The sequence below is a fragment of the Euprymna scolopes genome, chromosome 31 (assembly GCF_053919585.1).
Source record: "Euprymna scolopes isolate OS-2025 chromosome 31, ASM5391958v1, whole genome shotgun sequence".
NCBI classification, from domain to species: Eukaryota; Metazoa; Mollusca; class Cephalopoda; order Sepiida; family Sepiolidae; genus Euprymna; species Euprymna scolopes.
In genome coordinates, this window is record NC_136512.1 from 11,372,121 (window position 1) to 11,392,901 (window position 20,781).

The following is a 20,781-nucleotide window of genomic DNA, read 5'->3' on the forward strand; positions in this document are numbered from 1 at the left end:
GAATATTCAGTGTAGCTTAATCGCCATATACATTTTATAACTTACTATATATATATATATATATATATATATATATATATATATATATATATATATATATATATATATACATATAACTTTATCTGTCTGTCTATGTGAAAAACGGTATCTTCCAAACTACTCTGTAAATTTTCGTTTTTAATTTGTTTGCATTTTCTATTGCTTGCTTCGTTTGAATATATATATATATATATATATATATATATATATATATATATATATATATATATAATTGATCTTGCCTATGTGCAGAACTGTCTCTAACAAACTTTGAAACTTTTTGACCCCTAGATTTGAAACTTGATATATATTGGTATTCATTTATGTATACTCTGTTGCTATGTTAGAAAAACATAGCACTTCTAAGCAAAAAATGGTTGGTATATACAAAGAATGAAACATAATTGCAAAAGAGGATTTTCCCAAACCATATCTATTAAACTAACGCCGGTCGTAAAATATGCTTAAGTATAATATTTTATATTTCTAGATTTCCTATATATTATCATAAACTCGCGATTTCAAAAGTAAAAAAAAAAAATATTTGGGTGCCATCAGCTAGAATCGAAACCGAAAGCAAAACTGTAGCATTCATAGCTGGTGACGTTACCACTGTACCAAAGTGACACGCATATGAACTGATTAAAAATAAACTATGATGAATGTATAGAATGTATAAGGATTTCTTTCCCTTTTGAACCCTGTTTGACACCTTAAAAATGTTTTAACCGGCTAAAGACCCATAGTCTCGCAAGACATAGAGTTTAAAAATACGGAGACAGACAGACAGACAGACCTGGCGAGTTTTATAAATTAGATAAGTTCACATGTATTTAACTAAAGACAATATTTTTCGACGCGTAGACTAATACACGTGGGGCATTCTCTGATGGTTGTCCCAAAAGTAATAAACGTTTAGCTAAAATAAGTTAAAGAGCTACGAAACTGGAAGCGGTACCATAAAGACGAGCGACCTTTTGTGCTCCAGAATTTATTTTTCTACATAGTAACCACCATACTCAAAGCACTTTTTCCAGTGATGGATTAGTGGGTGTGCATGGTTGTCTATTCGTCACTCACATCTCTTTCGCCACACTTAAATCGACGAACCCATCTCCTAACTGTGCTGACATCGTAATCGTTCATCAGGCGCCGATGAATGTTGATCGATTCAATTTTTCTGTATGGAGGAATTCCGCGACACATATATTTGCTTATAACGCTGGTCCATGACAGAGGTTGCTTTCTTAGAGTCTCACACCGTTAATATCTGCAACAGAGAGATGAAACTTTCAGGTCATCAATGCATTAATTCAGTCATCATAAAAATGCAATTTGCAATTTGCAATCTCGTTTGATCCATTCGCGTTAAATAAAATATAGGAAGCATAACTTTTGAAATGACTCATCGTAATTTAACTTATGCACACACACGTACGCACACACGTACGCACACACACATACACACGCACGCACACAGACACACACACACACACACACACACACATATATATATATATATATATATATATATATATAATTTGAGGTTGCTATTTTTCAAAGGTGGGGTAACCAGTAAAATATAACGAGGTTAATACGAAAGTACTCAATACGGAAATATAGCAAGTTACATTTTCAATTTGTCTTTGCATAAGCAGTAATTTGTTGCTACACAGTCATGAGCATGTTTCAGTCTTCTAGTATTTAGCAACTAGAGACCTCTTCAGGAAACAACGCTTATTTTCTAATTAAAAATTCCGCTTTCGAAAATAAGCCTTGTTGCCTGAAGATGTCTCTACTTACTAAATACTTGAAGACCGAAACATGCTCATGACTGTGTAGCAACAAATTACTGTTTATGTAAAGATAAATGTAATTATATATATATATATATATATATATATATATATATATATATATATATATATAGAGAGAGAGAGAGAGAGAGAGAGAGAGAGAGAGAGAGAGAGCCATGGCGGGGACCACGACGACCAGTAGTACTAGCAAAAATAGTACCACATATTTTAATTCATGTGGATTTCGTATTTATTATAATAGAGCTAATTCTCCATTGATTGTTATTTTTATTGCCACCTCTTGTCTAATAAGAATGACATTCTACATCTAGTCGGATACACTGCAGCACCTGCTATGTCTGTAAAGTTGAAGATGGAGCTTCCTCTTCGGGTGTAGGTCTAGACGTCTGATAAGGAGGCCTAGGTTGGCTTAGTTACCGGAGAGGCAAGCCAACACGGTCGGAGCCAGCGCAGCTGTATGAGTTGCCTAAAAAGTGTGGCAATGCTTCACCATCTGCCTATCGAATACAAACCGGATTTATTGTTGGAGTTTACTCTCCTTTGGCCTTTGGCTTTTACCAAGGTATTCAAAAGGCTGTTGAAAAGTTGAAAATGTTTCAAATGTTGACGAAAATAACAGAGATCCTCATTATAGTTATAATGTGGTTTCCTTCAATCTTGACAGACTACGGATACCCACTGTAAGGGTGCCTGCGCGCGTGAAATTTGTGCGGCAAGAGTTGCGTAGTTTCCAACCACGCCTCTCCTGAGTCGACATTGTTGCATACCAGTGTCAAGTTGAAGTACAGGACGACTGGAAACAAGGCCGAGATAAGCGGAGAGCACATACAGCGCCTAGAATTCCCAAATGGTCACCCATCTGGTACTAGCCAGGCTCAGCGTTGCTTAACTTCGGTGGTCTGGCGAGAACCGGTGTGTCAACGTGATTATGTCGTATTCATTGTTATAATAGTATGAAAATAAAAGCGAAATCCTTATGTGATTCTTCGTATAAAGAGTCGACCGAAATAAACACCAAATCCGCAACAAAGTCAATTTGAAAATTTTTCCAATTTTGACGAAAATAATAGATCTCCTCATCGTAGTTATCGGGTGTTCTCTATTGGATATATATGGAATGGAAGGGTGGAATACTGCTGCCATATCTGGGCAGGAGCTGCTGAAAACAGCCTATCCTGCCTTGACAGAGTACAAAATAGACTTCGTGGCTTAGTGGGAGATGCCCTTTTCTCTACCCTGCAACCTCTCTCCTACAGAAGAGACGTTGCGAACCTATCCTTGTTTTATCGTAATTTCCATGGCAGGTGCTCGTCTGAACTCCAATCTCTGGTCCCCCCTCGCCAATCTTTCATGAAAAACACCCATCTAGCTGAATCCACTGTCAAAAGTTTTCCCCACTCTTTATCTGTGCCTAAATCAAAACGCGGATTCCATGAACAAAGCTTCTTTCTTAGAAGTGCACGCCTGTGGAACTCTGTTCCGTCTGCCTGCTTCCCACCGGACTACAACTTGGATGTGTTCAAGTCCAACGTTAACAAATTCCTAATGAACCGCCCCCTTAAGCAAACACTTCATCAAATCTCCACACTAACGTAATGTACTTGCAATAATCCTTATCCCTGAGTGGCTTCCGGGCCTTGATAAGTGGTGATCACTGTGTAAAAAAAAAGAATATTTCAACTCAAATCATCGTTGTTTCGTTCCGTCATATCTTTGGACTATTATAATTTCTCTAAGTACATACGGGTCGCTCTCTTTGGTTATTTTCTTGTTTGTGTGGCGCTTTGAATGGTTGGTTAAAAACATATTCAAGAATCTATACTCCTAAAAATTTGGGGGGCTTGTGCAATTGATATTCATATTACAACCCCTTTTTTTTCTTTTTATTTAAAAAGAAAATACAACTTTGTTATATATGGGTCGTGGAACTGCATTCATCTGCAAAAGATCTAACTAATTTGAATACTCTCTTAAACAATCATTTCAATTAATTCCCTATTAGTTTTTTTTTCTGTTTTTTTATGGCACGATCATCTTTAGTTAACTATTACGTGTAATTATATTCATGCAAATATTCTATATGATTTATACATGCGTAATATTTGCGTAAATTATAGTAAGTATAGTAAGTTATAGTAAACGCAAACCTCTTTCTATGTATATGTTTGTATGCGTATATATATATATATATATATATATATATATATATGTTTTTAAAATTTGCTTACCAAATTCCTCTGTCAGTTTTGGTCTACAGACGTGAAACTTTATATATAGGGTATTCAATCCATGCGAGATTTTATATTTTAGTTTTCGCCGGGGAAAATCGGTGCAAAAGTGTAAAAGTTAAAAAAAAAATGGAATTTGCTAGGTGAAAGTCGAAGGACGGCATTACGCATATGCATGCGTAAGGTAATAGCTATTGGTTCATGTTTAAATGTTTATCCTTGCGGCAAACATGTCCTCAAAGCTCAGGCATTAACGTCAATGGAATAAGTAAATCATAAGCTAAACGTTTTGGTTTCGATTCTCGGTGGTGGCGCACGACGAGTCTTTTTTCTCTTAAACTTTTTAAATGATTACTATTTGTTGGGTCCAATATAATAAAATAATAAATACGAAATCTTCATTAATTAACATATCATAACATATCATTAAACGTATTTTACGACCGGGTAATGCCGGGCGGTTAGTTCGTAATGGAATATAATAGCTGAGCGATTAAGAATCTTTTTAAAAACATGGCGTCTTTTATTATTGCGGTCTTTAAAAATTCGGAAATAATGCTCATACCTTCTAGTTATTTATAATTTTGTCAACGGTCGAAGACGATCAGACAAATCTTGTCATATTTAAGCGGATTTAATCCGCCCGGTTGTCGTTTGCACGATTTGCTGATTCACAGGCCGTGCCAAATTGATCGGAATTCCGAGCACATGAAGAGTGCGAAACAATTGAGTGCTGGGCACAAAAAAAAAAAAAAAAAAAAAAAAAAACCGTCTCAAACATTGTTCCGATAAAATTTCACGTTACCACGTCAGGTTTTTTTGTGGATCACTTTGAAAATGTTGGGAGAGAGTTTGACCTTCTGAGAAATTGATCCGAAATCATTTTAGCCTCCAAAACATTGACTCAATACTTTTCCAGATTTATTTGCTTAATAAATCCAGGACACGCAGCAGAAAGGTAACAGTAGCTCAGCGGTTAACGACACAAACTGGCAACCGAGTTGTGCAAAGTTCCAGTCCAGCGTGTTCCACAGAAATAAACACTTTCACTTAGGGATGTAGGCAACCTTCACGTGGTCTTTCCCGTAAGTACATATCGTTTTAGAAACATTCTTAATCTAATATATAAAAGGGTCTATCTCCATATTTTTTAACTCTATCTTCTCCGAAACTAAAAGGCTAGGAGTCTCAAATTATTGAATTTTTTTTACGGATCGTTCTTTTATGGGTCGTTAGTCGATAAAATGATTTTTAAGGAGTCAAAAATGGGTCAAAATTGAATAATCATAATAATTTTGTACATTCAGCTTAGTTTATTTTTTATTTTTAATTTTAATTAGTTCAGATACGTGACACGTTGGTACAGTGGTAACGTCACCAGCTTTAAATGCTACAGCGATTCTAGCTGATGGTACCCAAATAATTTTTTTTTTCAACTTTGGAAATCACGACTCTTTCATAATAAATACGAAATGTGGAAAAATTAAAATATCATATTAAACGTATTTTACGCCCGGGCAAAACCGCCCCCACTCCTCGCTAGTAGAAAAATATCGGGAAATCGAATTCCGACAACACCAGCAAACAATAAAAAAATATCTTAGTTTTCTCGGCAAATTTGTGATCCAAACGATCGTTGTCGAAACGAGGAGAGGGACACGCTTCGCCATGCGAAACAGACTGGGTTTATTAATGACGTGGCTTTACGAGCGCCACAATTTTTTGAAACTCTTTGCGTCTATTCTTGACCTGCCAATTCAGCAGAACATCCGCTGAAATATTTTGATATTTGCATATTGATTTTAAAAAAGAATATTCTATTAATTAACTATTATTTGTCTCTGAATTTTTTTAGATGGAGATCAATTATTCCTATTTTTAGTGTCTTCGGACTATTGTTCGCATCTTAAGTTTCATTTTTCACAACGTCTCGGTCGATGTAACCTCGGACCTTTTCAGGGGTACTAGGTGTATCTTGTCGAACTCAGGAATTTTTCTGTCGAACTGTAAAATCCGCACAGAATTTTGAACATAACTCGTAGCCTAATGATCAAAGCACTTATTAAAATTCAGTTGTAAAAGTACACTCTTCTAGAGGTTGAAGGTTCAATCCACCGTGCGGCCGACTCTCAAAATCACAATTACTTAGGACTTCTTCCCTATTATGGCTGATGGAACGAGAACATGCTTACCCCGCCTCCGTAGATTAAATAAAGTGTTCCGTTCGAAATTCCGTGCAGATTCCCGCGAAAAAGATTCCTGAGTTCGACAACATACACATGGAGAAGGTCGAAGGTTATATCGACCGAAACATTGCGAAAATAACATTTAAGATGAGAGTAGTAGTCAGAGGAATTAAAATAATGCGAATAAATAATCCTCATCTCAAAAAGTATTTACCTATTTAATTTGTTAAAGAGTACTTGAGTTTCCGTGTAGTTATTAATCTCTATGGTAGTGTATAATCAGGGGAATATTGTTGGCGTCCTTTCGTCTAGATCAGTGATTCTCAACCTTTTTTTACTCAAAAGTGTGCTGGGCCCATAACCTGTTAAGTTTTGAGACATTGTGTTGAACAAAGATGGCGGCGTAGTTCAGATCAGTAACCAAGATGGCGGCGTAGTTCAGATCGGTTACCAAGATGGCGGCCAAGAATCAAATGCGGTCTGTGGCGTAGTTAACCTCTTAATTTCTGAGATATTGTGTTGCACAAAGATCGTGGCGTAGTTCAGATCAGTAACCAAGATGGCGGCCAAGAATTAAATGCGGTCCGTGACATAGTAAACGGCGAACTGATTGAATCCAAAATTCGAAAATTTTTATAATAATTTTGGGACGTTTTGATTGGTTGTTTAGCACAGCCGTTGGTTATAAAAATGATTTCCCTTTTTTTTATCTTGGTGGGCCCCTTCATAACCATTAGTCATAAGACAATCTCCTATTTTTCACTAATATAAATTTTGAGGTTTTAATAATCAAGGAAATATTATATAATAAAGCTTTATTTTTAAATAAAAACTAATTTAATGCAAATAAAGTATTCTACAACAACTATAATAATTATGATAATAATAATAATAATAATAATAATAATAATAATAATAATAATAATAATAATAATAATAATAATCTAAATTAGAGTGATAATAATTCTTTACCAATATCTTGTATTACAATATTACAATGTTTCTCCCATGGTCTAACCGATGGAGATCAGAGCTCTTCAGACAATTGAATTCACTGCAGCATTTATGTACACTGGTTAAAAGTTTTGATAAACAGTTAAAGTGGAATGCGTGATTAAAAGAGAGAGAGAGAGGGGGGGGCATTTTTATTCAGTGAGATCCCTGTGGTTGATGTTGCTCGGCGAGTTTCTTTATATCTGGTTCCATTGATGTTAATGATAGTCGAAGGGCTCCTCTTTTCACAATGTCAAGTCCATTGCGAGCTTTTGATAACAGTTGAGAAACACGACTAAATCCAGATTCAACAAGATAAGATGTTAGAAGAGCAATACCGTAGAGCTGTGCTTCATCCCAGAACAAAGGGTACTTTGTAGCAGCATCATTTGTCTTCCATACATTGTACTTTCCATCTTTGACTTCTGCATGCATAATTTCATCACTTTGTAATTCAATGAGAGGCTCTTGCAAAGATATGTCTATATCGGCATCATTAACTTCGAAAGGAATTGAAACTCAACTTGGTATAACCATCATGAGTAGGTCACTAAACCGAGTTTGCATATCTGCATGCATATTTTCCATATATTCAGCATATAATGCAAATCTTCATCTTGCAAATCGCTGCTACCAGAGGTAAAACAAGGAAACTGTTCAAATGCATGACACCTGATATTATTCATATTCAATTGTAGTTTCCTCAGAAAAGCAGCAATAGTACTTTTACTAGATATCAGATCAGAATCTTTTCCTTGGAGCTGTTTATTAAGTGAATTCAGTTTTTCAAATATATCTGATGAGAAAAACACATCGCATTTATTTGCAAGCAGCTGTTCTCCAAGTTGTGTGTTAGCAAGAAAGGAAACAATAGAATCCCAAAGTGCAATGAAACGTTGAAACAATTCCCCCTTTGATAGCCATCTCACCTCTATGTGTAATACAAGCCACTCGAACTCTTCTCTATTTTGCTTACATAATTCATGAAAAAGGCGGTCTCTGAGAGAATTTGATTTAATATGGTTAATTACTTGTATTATGAAGACGTGCGCTCATTTTCTTTGCAAGTAAGTGTTGACGGTGTATCACGCAGTGAATACAAAATACTTGCGGGACAGCTTTTTTTAAAAGAGAGTCGCAAACCTGATAGGCCCTGAACTGGCATCTAAGCTTCAGCCTCTGTCCCATCGACGAAATGTTGCATCCCTCTGCCTGTTCTACAAGTATTTTAGTGGTGAATGCTCTGACGAACTGCAATCACTTGTGTCCCCACGACGTGAGCACCCTCGAAAAACCCGACAGGCTGCTAAAATCCACCCCGACACTGTAGAGATCCCTAGATGTAAAAGATCTTTTTACTCCAATAGTTTCTTCCCCAGAACCACTAGACTTTGGAATTCCATTCCAGGTCCCTGCTTCCTCAACAGTACTGACATGCAGAAGTTCAAGTGTAACGTGAACCGACATCTTGCTGCCCAAATCCCTACATAGTACCCCAGTAGTTGTTGCACCTGATAGTGGCCCCTACACTAAAGTGGCAATTTGTCTTGTTCGGGTGAAAATGTAATAAAAAAATGTGCAATAAAACCTTTGTATCTGCCTGTCATCGAAGGTGCACCATCAGTAGCACAAACGATTATATTTTTGAGTGGAAAAATGTTGTTTTCCTGGAAATAAGTAACAACTTCAGCAAAAATCGTTTCATCTTTTGTGTCTGTCACAAGACTTCTAGCAAAAAGCATTTCCTCTTTGGGTCCTTCATCACTGTTAAATCTAACATATGCTAATAAAATGGCCTCATTATCTCTTAAAGTGGATTCTTCAAGTTGAAGGGCAAACTGCTTCACTTGCAAATGGGCTATCAATTGTTTTGTTTTTTTTACATCCTCTGTCATTTCATCAATGTGTCGTGACACAGAAGAGTTGCTTAAAGGGATGGAATTAATAATTTCACTGGCATTTTGTTTCATAACTGACGAAATAATAACAGACACTGCTGGTAAAGTTACTGTTTCACCAACATTATGGGGTTTTCCTGCCTTTGCTATTATTTTGCTAATTTCATTTTTAATGCCAGTAAACCATCTCTCATTTAAAATCATCACTCATTTTAAATCATCACTCATTTTAAAGCATCACTCATTTTAAATCATCACTCATTTTAAAGCATCACTCATTTTAAAGCATCACTCATTTTAAAGCATCACTCATTTTAAATCATCACTCATTTTAAAGCATCACTCATTTTAAATCATCACTCATTTTAAAGCATCACTCATTTTAAAGCATCACTCATTTTAAATCATCACTCATTTTAAAGCATCACTCATTTTAAAGCATCACTCATTTTAAATCATCACTCATTTTAAAGCATCACTCATTTTAAATCATCACTCATTTTAAAGCATCACTCATTTTAAAGCATCACTCATTTTAAATCATCACTCATTTTAAAGCATCACTCATTTTAAATCATCACTCATTTTAAAGCATCACTCATTTTAAATCATCACTCATTTTAAAGCATCACTCATTTTAAAGCATCACTCATTTTAAATCATCACACATTTTAAATCATCACACATTTTAAATCATCACTCATTTTAAAGCATCACTCATTTTAAATCATCACTCATTTTAAAGCATCACTCATTTTAAATCATCACTCATTTTAAAGCATCACTCATTTTAAATCATCACTCATTTTAAAGCATCACTCATTTTAAAGCATCACTCATTTTAAATCATCACTCATTTTAAAACATCACTCATTTTAAATCATCACTCATTTTAAAGCATCACTCATTTTAAAGCATCACTCATTTTAAAGCATCACTCATTTTAAATCATCACTCATTTTAAAGCATCACTCATTTTAAATCATCACTCATTTTAAAGCATCACTCATTTTAAAACATCACTCATTTTAAAGCATCACTCATTTTAAATCATCACTCATTTTAAAGCATCACTCATTTTAAAGCATCACTCATTTTAAATCATCACTCATTTTAAAGCATCACTCATTTTAAATCATCACTCATTTTAAAGCATCACTCATTTTAAATCATCACTCATTTTAAAGCATCACTCATTTTAAATCATCACTCATTTTAAAGCATCACTCATTTTAAAGCATCACTCATTTTAAATCATCACTCATTTTAAAGCATCACTCATTTTAAAGCATCACTCATTTTAAATCATCACTCATTTTAAAGCATCACTCATTTTAAATCATCACTCATTTTAAAGCATCACTCATTTTAAATCATCACTCATTTTAAAGCATCACTCATTTTAAATCATCACTCATTTTAAAGCATCACTCATTTTAAATCATCACACATTTTAAATCATCACACATTTTAAATCATCACTCATTTTAAAGCATCACTCATTTTAAAGCATCACTCATTTTAAATCATCACTCATTTTAAAGCATCACTCATTTTACTCACTTTGTTATTAAACACTTGAGACAGTGTTTTTCGAGCTTGGAAATCATCACAAAGTTTTTTAAAGTATTCTACTGGTTTATCTTTCCTTCCTGTTTGCTTTTCCCTAGATGGATTTTTAGCTTAGAAGATTTTATGCTATCATTTGAAAGTACATCCATGCATATGAGGCGCATTGGTTTCAATTCGGTGCTGGAATAATTCCGTAAGACAAATATTCAACGGAGTACTGTCAGTTCATAATATCTAACTATAGAAATTGCTATTCATTTTTATAAAATTTTCAACAAATAAAACACGTTTAGAAACAGAGTGTCAGGTAAATGTTTGAGTTAAACCTGATAAGTAGTATAGTTAAAATAACTTGAATTATTGAAAGAAAAACTATACAAAATTACAGTAGAAATTAAATTTTTAATAACAAAAACTATTTTGAGTTGGTTTTCTTCATGGACCACCCAAATATCGTTGTGGACCCCCATTTTGTTATGTTTTGCCTGTGGGCCCCCAGAAAGATTCCATGGATCCCTAGGGTCCACGTGTACCCCGGTTGAGAACCCCTAGTCTAGATAGACGATGAAGAACCGCGCCTGAAGGTTGTCATGAGTGGTGACAACTGTTGCTGTGACTGAGCAGACCGATGCGGAAGCGACAGATTCTGTGGCACTTCCCGCATGGATACCCTCTGTCATGCTCTGCCGATGCTGTCCTTTTGCGTCTGCCTCTCTTCTTCTTTCACTGCTCATCTCTTCTCTCCTCGCTCAGTCGGACATATTTCTGGACTTTGACCCTCTTTAAATCGGGCAGAATATAAACAGGTTCAATTTAACTGATGTGTTTTTTTAATGTTGTGATCTTCACAGTGTAACGTCTAGTGGTTGAAATGCTATTCTATTGTTTTATGTATGCGAGGATGTTTTACATGTAATAAAACAGTTCATTAATATTCAGTCTGTGTAGCGCACAAAGAACATACCTCTTTCCGTTGTTTTCGTCTTCTCTCATTATTCAAGTTCATCTCCCTTCGAAGGAAACAAAACAACAATAGGTTATATATTTGATAGAACTTTATTCTTGACTTTCCATCGGAGCTGTAAGACGCTGTAATTTTTTTACATTATGCTAAAGCTTCCTGAACGCGGAGACGATATCTTTCTCGTTAACTTGCCCATCTGACTCCAAACTTTAAACTCTCATTATGTCTATTACTAATCGACCTCATTACGTCAGTTACTCACATGACCTAAAATTTTTGTTTGTTTTAATATTCTTACGTTAACATTCCTGATATAAATTTTTTAATTCAATTTTCACCCCAAACAAGACACAGTGCCACTTTGAAGTAGGAGGCTAATATCAGAGACATAAGTTGCAGGGATATTATGAAGGGAGATTAGCAGCAAGATGTTTGTTCACATTACACTTGAATATCTGCATGTCAGTACACTTGGGAAAGCAGAATCCCGGAAGGGAGTTCCAAAGTCTAACAGTTCTTGGGAAGAAACTATTACAGTAGTAGGCTTTCTTACACCTAATGATCTCTACTGTGTAGGAGTGGGAATTAACCGCTTGTCAGGTTTCTCGGAGATATTTACGTCGAGGGGGTACAAGTGCTTGTAGTTCGTCAGAGTCTTCACCATTAAAATACTTGCAGAAAGATACAACATTTCGTCGATGCAACAGCGGCTGAAGCCTAGATAACAGTTCAGGACCTATCAGTTGACAACTCTTTTTTTTAACTCTTTCCAGGAGTTAGAGACTAGTAGCCGATTCACCAGCCCAATGTGACAACAGTACTCCATACATGGGCGAATGCTGGATTTATAGAGGTACGGGATACTTTCAGGCATAAATAGCTTTCTAGCACGGAAGAGAGAATTTTTTTATCCTAAAAATATCTTTCGTCTTGATAGGTATTTTTTACACATCAAAAACGATAGTTCAGATTACTTGGTACCATTCAGCAGTGTTCTAAATAACGTTAATACAATTATAAAATACAGTGTGAGGCGTGGGACGGCGTGCAGGTCTGAGAAAATAAGAGAATTCCCGGTTCGACTGGGTGATTGGCCATGCTGAGAAGTTTGCTGGCTGTCGTAAAGGAAGTTCTTTTGAAACTTAGTGGTAAGGACTTGCTTCTTGCAACACTTGTATAAGAAGTAGCGAAAATCCTTTCATGCTTTCCTAACAATAATATGTGGGCCAGTATGATGTGACCTTTTGTTGAAAATACGCCGAACGGCAATTACAGTTTGCGGTAACTTGGTCTTCATAAGGCGCGGAAATTGTGCAAACTGTAAGCTAGCCAATTATTGCTCTGTTCGTTGTGCAGCCGATTCAAAAAAGAAATAAAGCACACACACACACACACACACACACACACATATATATATATATATATATATATATATATATATATATATATATATATTAAAATGAATAAAATCCGACGTCATGAAATTTAAAATGGAGGCGAAAAGACCGTCTTATGCAGGCTTTCTCAAGAGGGATGGCCAATGACGAGAGGGTCGAATGTTTAGGGCTATATATACTAATGAGGGGGATTCTTTATATAAATTAAACATTTATATACATATATACAGTTTATGATGGTGGTTAAAAAAAATTATATAAGAGAAATTAAGACGACAGTATTTCGGTTTACCCTGTATCTAAATTATTTACATTGATGACTATTTTTGACAGATAGGGAGAAATAGGGAAGAATTTTTGTTTTGTTTTTGTTTTTGCTTAATAGTATAAATAGATTGGGAAAGTGCAGATTCAATTAAACGACGTGTTGATTTGTTGTGTTTGTGCTTTAGGAGAGTCGCATTATTAAACATCAAACTGGTGACCATTCTCCATTATGTGACAGAAAATAGCATTAAGTGTATTATTATTTTTCACCTCTCTTTTTTTGTTCATATAATCTCTTATTAAGATCGCGTTGCGTTTCTCCTATGTATATTTTTTCCACAATCAAGGCAGGGTATGAAGTAAACTCCGGCTTTGATTTTTCTAGTAGTGTATGATACGGATTTACAGGTTAGATCTCTAATTGTCGAGGAGGGCTTTTTGTGATATTTGGATGCCGACTCTGTTTAGATTTTATATATACACACTGAAAAAAATGTTACCAGCATTGTCTGGTCAATAATTGAACACGGATTTGTAATAACATTTTTCTTCAGTAATCGAAGCTATTCCATTCTACTCTATGTTCATAAAGAAAAGTTTTTCGTCATTTCAATTGTGGGTACATTTTAATATTATTGAGCCACACTGTATATAGCAGAGAACAGAAATGAGAACAGTTGGCTGTATACCTAATTTTCTTAACTATTTTTAAAACAGTTAATAATAAAGAATGTTTTGTGTTCCTTATTTGTAGTCCTATTATTTTATTAATCTTTCTCTCTCTCTCTCTTCCCACTCTCTTTCTAACTTTCCGTTTATATATATATATATATATATATATATATATATATATATATATATATATATATATATATATATATATATATATATATGTGTGTGTGTGTTTCAGGCTTACTAAAATCTCAATAGAAGAGGAGCATATAAAAACGACAAACAACCACAGAATTCGCGCATAAGCCTGAAGAGTCATAGAGTGGATGAAACGCAGAATATTCAGTGTAGCTTAATCGCCATGTATATTTTATGAATTACTAACTAGCTCTACCTACGTATTGAGCACTTTTGAATTAAATACTTAAAGTTTACGCATAAATCTATACTTTCGTATATTAATTTATGTGAGTAAATTAAGTAGTTATATATATATATATATATATATATAATCGTGAAACATAAATCTATTAGGTTGAAAAGAATGTTCTTGCTGAATTTTTTATTTGGATTTCAAACGATGTATTTTCAAATAAATTTTCGGTATATTACCTATACTTTATACATCATTTAAGGGGCGTATTTCGCTTTATCTAATCGTTTAAATTACAATGGTTTTAAAATAATTATGTTTTCTTTTGAGAACGTCGAATGCAAAATGGAAAAACAGCAAATTCGCACAATTTTATTACAGTTCAAGCTAGGCCGAAAAACTGCAGAAATAGCTCGTGATGGTCCAGGAAGCATTACTGAATGCACAGCACAGTTTAAAAAATTTATTGGAGAGAGTCTTGTAGATGATGAGCGTAGTTGTCGACTATTGGATGTTGGCAATGATCAATTAAAAGCCTTAGTTGGGGTCAATCTACGTTCGAGAACTTGCTTCTTCATTAGAGGTAGCGTATACGACGATGTCTCTCTATTATTACCCTAGCTGTAATATTATTTATTTCCACTTTTTCATAGTTGAGTTCGTATCTAACTTGAAATAGTGTTCAATGTGTAAAAGTTTTGATTTTCGTAATTTATTAAATTCTTCTTCTAGTTTGGTTAAACGTATTCTACAGAAAAAAGAATGCTTTGTTTTATATTCTATTTTAATTAAGTTAATAAATATAAATATAATCAGGTTTAGTAAAGATATTGTAAACTTCGTTACGTTTTGTTTTTGTTTTTTTTTTTTTGTTTTTTTGGCGAGGAGTGGGGGTTACCATTAAGTGAGTCTTCATGAACTCTAGAAATTTTACTCCCGGTTTGTTTTTGTGCTACATGATTTCTGATTAATCAATTATTTTTAACTTTGATTTTCCATGTCTCACTGACTTTAGCAAATAGGGTACATACCTTTATAAATATTTTCTAATATTTTCTCCTCTGAAGAGATGGTAGACATCGAAACTCTATAGGATATGGAGATAAAATTTCTAAAGTATTCTTTGTCTTGCTTATAATAAAAATATTTGATGTGAAACTCCAACAAGGTTTTTTAAATTCATTGAATCACTATGATTTAATTTATTTGCTCTACCTTGTATCTTGAGCAATTCTTATTTATATGGGATAATACTTATAGAATATTACTGCCAGTAATATTTTGTAAATCTTATATTCACAGATTTCCATACCTGCTGATTGTTAAATAACTTTATTCTGAAGTATATATATATATATATATATATATATATATATATATATATATATATATATATATATATAATTTTCGTATTCATTATTATATTATGTTTGACCCAATATAAAGTAATGATTTAAAAAGTTTTTTAAAAAAATGACTCGTGCGCAACTACCGAAAATCGAAACCAAAGCGTTTAGCTCGTGATTTTCTTTTTCCTTTGATGTTAAAACATGGCTTATGAAGACATGTTTTCCAGGCTAAAAATTAAACTATGAACTAATAGCTATTAAGTTACGCATGCATAAAGTAATGGCGTCGTTCAACCTTAATTTGGCAAATTCCATATTTTTTAATTTTCACACTTTTAGACCGATTTCCACCGGCTAAATCTCAAATATAACGTTTTAAATGTGTTCGAATACCCTATATATTAAGTTTCATGTCTGTAGACCAAAAATTGACTGAGAAGTTTGGTAGGCAATATTTTTTTAAACAAATATATATATGCATACATAAATATATATATAGAAAGAGGTTTGTATTAACTATAAGCTTTTTACGCAAATATTACACAAGTATAAATCATGTAGAATATTTGCATGAATATAATTATACGTAATAGTTAATTTAAGATGATCATCCCATAAGAAAACCGAAAAAACTGATAGGGAATTAATTAAAAATGAATGTTTAAAAGAATATGCAAATTAGGTAGATTTTTTTACAGATGAATGCAATTCGATGACCCATATATAACAAAGTTGTATTTTTTTTTTAAATAAATAGTAAAAAAGGTTTTAATATGAATAGAAATATACAAAACAAACTATATATATATATATATATATATATATATATATATATATATATATATATATATAGTTTGAGTATATTTAACGTTACAACATTGTAACTTGAAACATAATATATTAGGAGATTTGAACCTGTGGAACCTGTAAACAAAAATTAAAGAGGTTCAGTCTTTATAGCTAACTTATGTTAGGATGGCACTTCGAGGTTTGGAATCACTTTACACAGAAAATGTTATACGTATGCTTTAAATATGATTAAAAAATGATATATTTGAAGTTTGAAAGGAGTTGTATGTCGTAACATCCTAAGGAATACCATAGAAATTCGGAAACAAATCCATTGTTTTCATCGATAAAGTTTACATAATTCTATATTTTTAGATTTTATTTAGTTTATGTCCGGGCTTTCTTTTTTATAGAGGAACAATAAGGTATCAACTCTCTCTCTCTCTCTCTCTCTCTCTCTCTCTCTCTCTCTCTCTCTCTCTCTCTCTCATATATATATATATATATATATATATATATATATATATATATATATATACATACTAGCATGGGTGCCCGGCGTTGCCCGAGTATTTGGAAGTGTATGTTGAGCAAAAAAGAAAAAGCAGTCAATTTTTTTTTAATTTGACCCCTATTATGACCCCTTAAAATTTATAGTTTCAGGCCCAAATCACTTTATTAAGTTAGATTCAGGTTCAAGGAACCTATATCTAAAACTTCAAGTGTCTAGACCCAAAATTGTCGGAGGAGTTTGGTAGAGTTCTTAAAGGTCAAATCGTTGAAATTTGACCCCTTAACAGCCAAATTTCTGGCTGACACCCGTCACATCGATTTTCCCAAATCTCAGTACCCAGTATTTCAAATTTCGAGTCTATAGACTAAAAATTGACAGAGTTATTGCGTAGGGAAATGTACACAGACAAACAGACACACAGACAGACAGACAGACAGACAGACACGTTCACTTTTATAGATATATAGATATATATATATATACATATATATATATATATATATATACATATATATATATATACATATATATATATATATATATATATATATATACATATATATATATATACATATATATATACATATATATATATATATATATATATATATATATATATATATATATATATATATATATATATATATATATATATATATATATATAGTTTGAGTATATTTAACGTTACAACATGTTACCTGTGCATTTCTTTTGATGAGCATGCGGCCTAATCACCATCCGGCTGTATTAAAAGCTTACGTCCTAACCCTAACCCTAACCCCCTCTCGCCCACCCGATTCCGTATCTGTGGATGACCGGTCTATTTATGAGTCGATCAATCTATTGATCGTGCTCTCAATCGATCGTGCAAAACAGTTTGCTTCTCCACCTAATGAGCTGCCTTCTGAGGCGGATAGCTGTCAAAGCTGCGCACCCAATCAATCGCGATCTACTTAAAACAAAACTACAACAAACAAAGACAGGAATACCTGTTATCATGTTTGTGTGCACGTATTATCGTACTTAGGGCTCCTATCGATCTCGACGACTACCGTTGCGTGCCCATTATTTGCCGGGTGTATCTAAATTTAGTACCGCTTATTGACTAACTTGACTAACTTTCTTAGCAGTTTCCATAGAGCTTCACCACATGCTTGAAAACAAATCCCATCACTTATTACAATGTTGGGAAACGGTTCCTAAGTGGTTACCGACATAAACTGACAATCTAGGTGTGACAAGTTCGAACCCAGTCTGTTCCAGAAAAACACTTTCACTTAAGATGTTGGCAAGCTTCACGTGATTATTCCCGTAAATACCTGAAATCTCTCTAGAAAGAACTCTAACTCGAAATATATCGGGGAAACCAATGCCAACAATAAAATCATCAGATTCATACAAAAACACAATACCTCGACTATTTGCATTGTTTTGGGTTCTTCAGACTACTTTTATCATCTTGAGGATTATTCTCACATCGTGTCGATGTGAACTCCGACCTTCTTTAGATTATCTTATCGAACTCCGGAATCTTTTTGTCAAACTCGGGAATCTGCACGGAAATTCGAACGGAGGTTTTATTTAATCCACAAGAGTAGCATGCTCTCGTTCCGCCAGCCATGACTGGATAGAAGCCCTAAGTAATTCGATATTGTACTATGGGTGTCACCCGCGCTGGGGATTGAAATTTTATCATTCATAAGATTTTGACTTTTACGACTAAAGTACTTTATCCACTGCGCTGCGAGTTTACTCAATTATACTGAGCGGCATGTCAGTCTCAACCACAATCTACTCTTTCGCGATCATCTATAATATAAATCTCAACTGTCTGTTTAAATGTATGTATGCCTAAAATTTTCGACAGAGGCAACGGATTTTCACGAGATTGGTATCATTTTGAATCTCGCACTTTTTTACAGGTAGAGGTCGCTTTTTTCGCTGATATTTTCGAAAGTCATCCCCGATTTTTTGATTGGCTAGCCTTAATTTAAACCTTCGCCACTTCCTGTTTGCCGATGGACGCAAGGGCAGAAGCGTCACGTTTTTTTTTGTTTGTTTTTTTGTTTGTTTTTGTTTTGTTTTGCTTCTTTTTTTTCTTTTTTTTTTTTTTTGACGTTCTATTCCTCTTTGGCGACACGAGTTCGAGCCTGCATGCCTCCTACCATTTTTTATTTTATTTTATTTATTTATTTATTTTTTTTTTTTTGCTCAACACTCACCTAAACACACGGACAACATCAGACACCGAGGCTAGTCCGTTATACGACATAATCACGGTGATATACACGTTCTCGTTAGATCACCGAAGTTAAGCAACGTTGGACCCAGTCAGTGTCAGATGGGTGGTGATTTGGGAAGTCTAGACACTATATGTAGGAGGACGTTGCAAGAACTGCTAGAATCTTATATCATCTCCTCTAACGGGAGATATGCAAAAAACGGAGGATTTCTATTACCATGAAACTTCCTCCTTGAAAAGAAGCCGTTTCAATCCGTCTAAGATGAGTGTCGCTTCAGTTTTCTGGTCGTCCTGTTGATTTTTCTTGGATGAAATGTTTCTATATGATTTCTGTACATAGCTCGAGTGTGGTAGCCGGAGAAACATGTTCAAATCACGTTAATCTCATTTTAGTCTCGAATAAATTTGTTTATGGATTTGTCAGTGTTACTTTTCAGTATTAATTCATTGCAAAGTTACTAAAGGGTTTTTCTTTTTAAGGAAATCATTCCGGAGAAAGCATGAAGCCATTTGATGTATGCTTCAAGATTTAAAAAAAAACAACAATTAGCAAACGATAAATATTCCAATCAAGAAAACAGCAATTCTTCTCTCTTTGTCAGAAACATTATGCCGGGCCTTTCTACTTGTGCGGTGATAATGATTTGAATTTAAGTTTAAAATGAAAAGGTCAAGTATCTTGGTGCAACTGTAGAAATTTAATTAAAGTAATAAATACTTGGGCAGTATCGCTAATGAGGTACTCTGGATCAGTCATAGACTGAACCAATGAGGGACTTGGGCAGTTTGATCAGAGGACTAGGAAACTAATGACGATGCATGATGTATTACATTCAAAAGACGATATTGACTGACTCTATGTGTAAAGGTACGAAGGGGGAAAAGGACTAATAAATGTAGAAAACACAAAAAGGGACTTGGAGAAATACATGAGCCAGAACACAGAAAGACTGAACACTACAACCAGAAACACAGACAGGAAGAATAATACAAACAAAAAGACATAAAAAGTGGGAAGAGGTAGCGCTACATAGACGATTCATAAGAATTACATAAGAATAGAATCAAGTAAACACCTGACCATGGCTAAGGAAAGAACACAAGAACAGAGAAACAGAATCTCTACTGACAGCTGCATAGGACACGCAATGAACCGATATCCATGACATATAACACCTGAGAATTTTACCTTCAAACTTCTGGGCCTAAGATTCGCGGGCAATATGAATTGGAACAAATACATTGAGGATGTTGAAAAGGCTGCTGCAAGGAAGGTGGGTTCCTTCTATTGAGCTAGAAGACTGCTTACACCTGAAAGTATTATCTGCCTTTATGAGGCCACCATTCGCCCATGCATAGAGTATTGTTGCCACATCTGGGCTGGTGCATGTATCACTATCCTCCCTCTTGGATAGGGTCTAAAAAAGAGTCTTCAATCTAATAGGTCCCACTTTGTCAACTAAGGTCCAACCTCTGTCCCA

The 20,781-nt window shown here is 34.3% G+C and overlaps 1 protein-coding gene and 1 pseudogene across 1 annotated transcript; both read right to left on the reverse strand.

The window, feature by feature from the left end:
- Positions 1 to 2,678: 2,678 nt before the first annotated feature.
- Positions 2,679 to 2,795, reverse strand: LOC145255892 (5S ribosomal RNA; annotated as a pseudogene).
- A 4,624-nt stretch (positions 2,796 to 7,419) lies between these two features.
- Positions 7,420 to 9,233, reverse strand: LOC145255499 (SCAN domain-containing protein 3-like). Its single transcript, XM_080113962.1, has 2 exons — positions 8,852 to 9,233; positions 7,420 to 7,763 (listed from the first exon to the last, which is right to left on the reverse strand). The coding sequence occupies exons 1-2, from the start codon at positions 9,231 to 9,233 to the stop codon at positions 7,420 to 7,422; spliced, it is 726 nt and encodes a 241-aa protein (XP_079970088.1).
- Positions 9,234 to 20,781: the final 11,548 nt, after the last annotated feature.

Bases quoted from the DNA above. Each gene is read 5' to 3' on its own strand.
- LOC145255499 (XM_080113962.1), bottom strand. From the start codon at position 9,233: ATGAAACAAAATGCCAGTGAAATTATTAATTCCATCCCTTTAAGCAAC. The intron at 7,764-8,851 runs GTTTTATTGCAC...TTCCTTTCGAAG, and splicing joins GATGACAGGCAGATACAAAG to TTAATGATGCCGATATAGAC.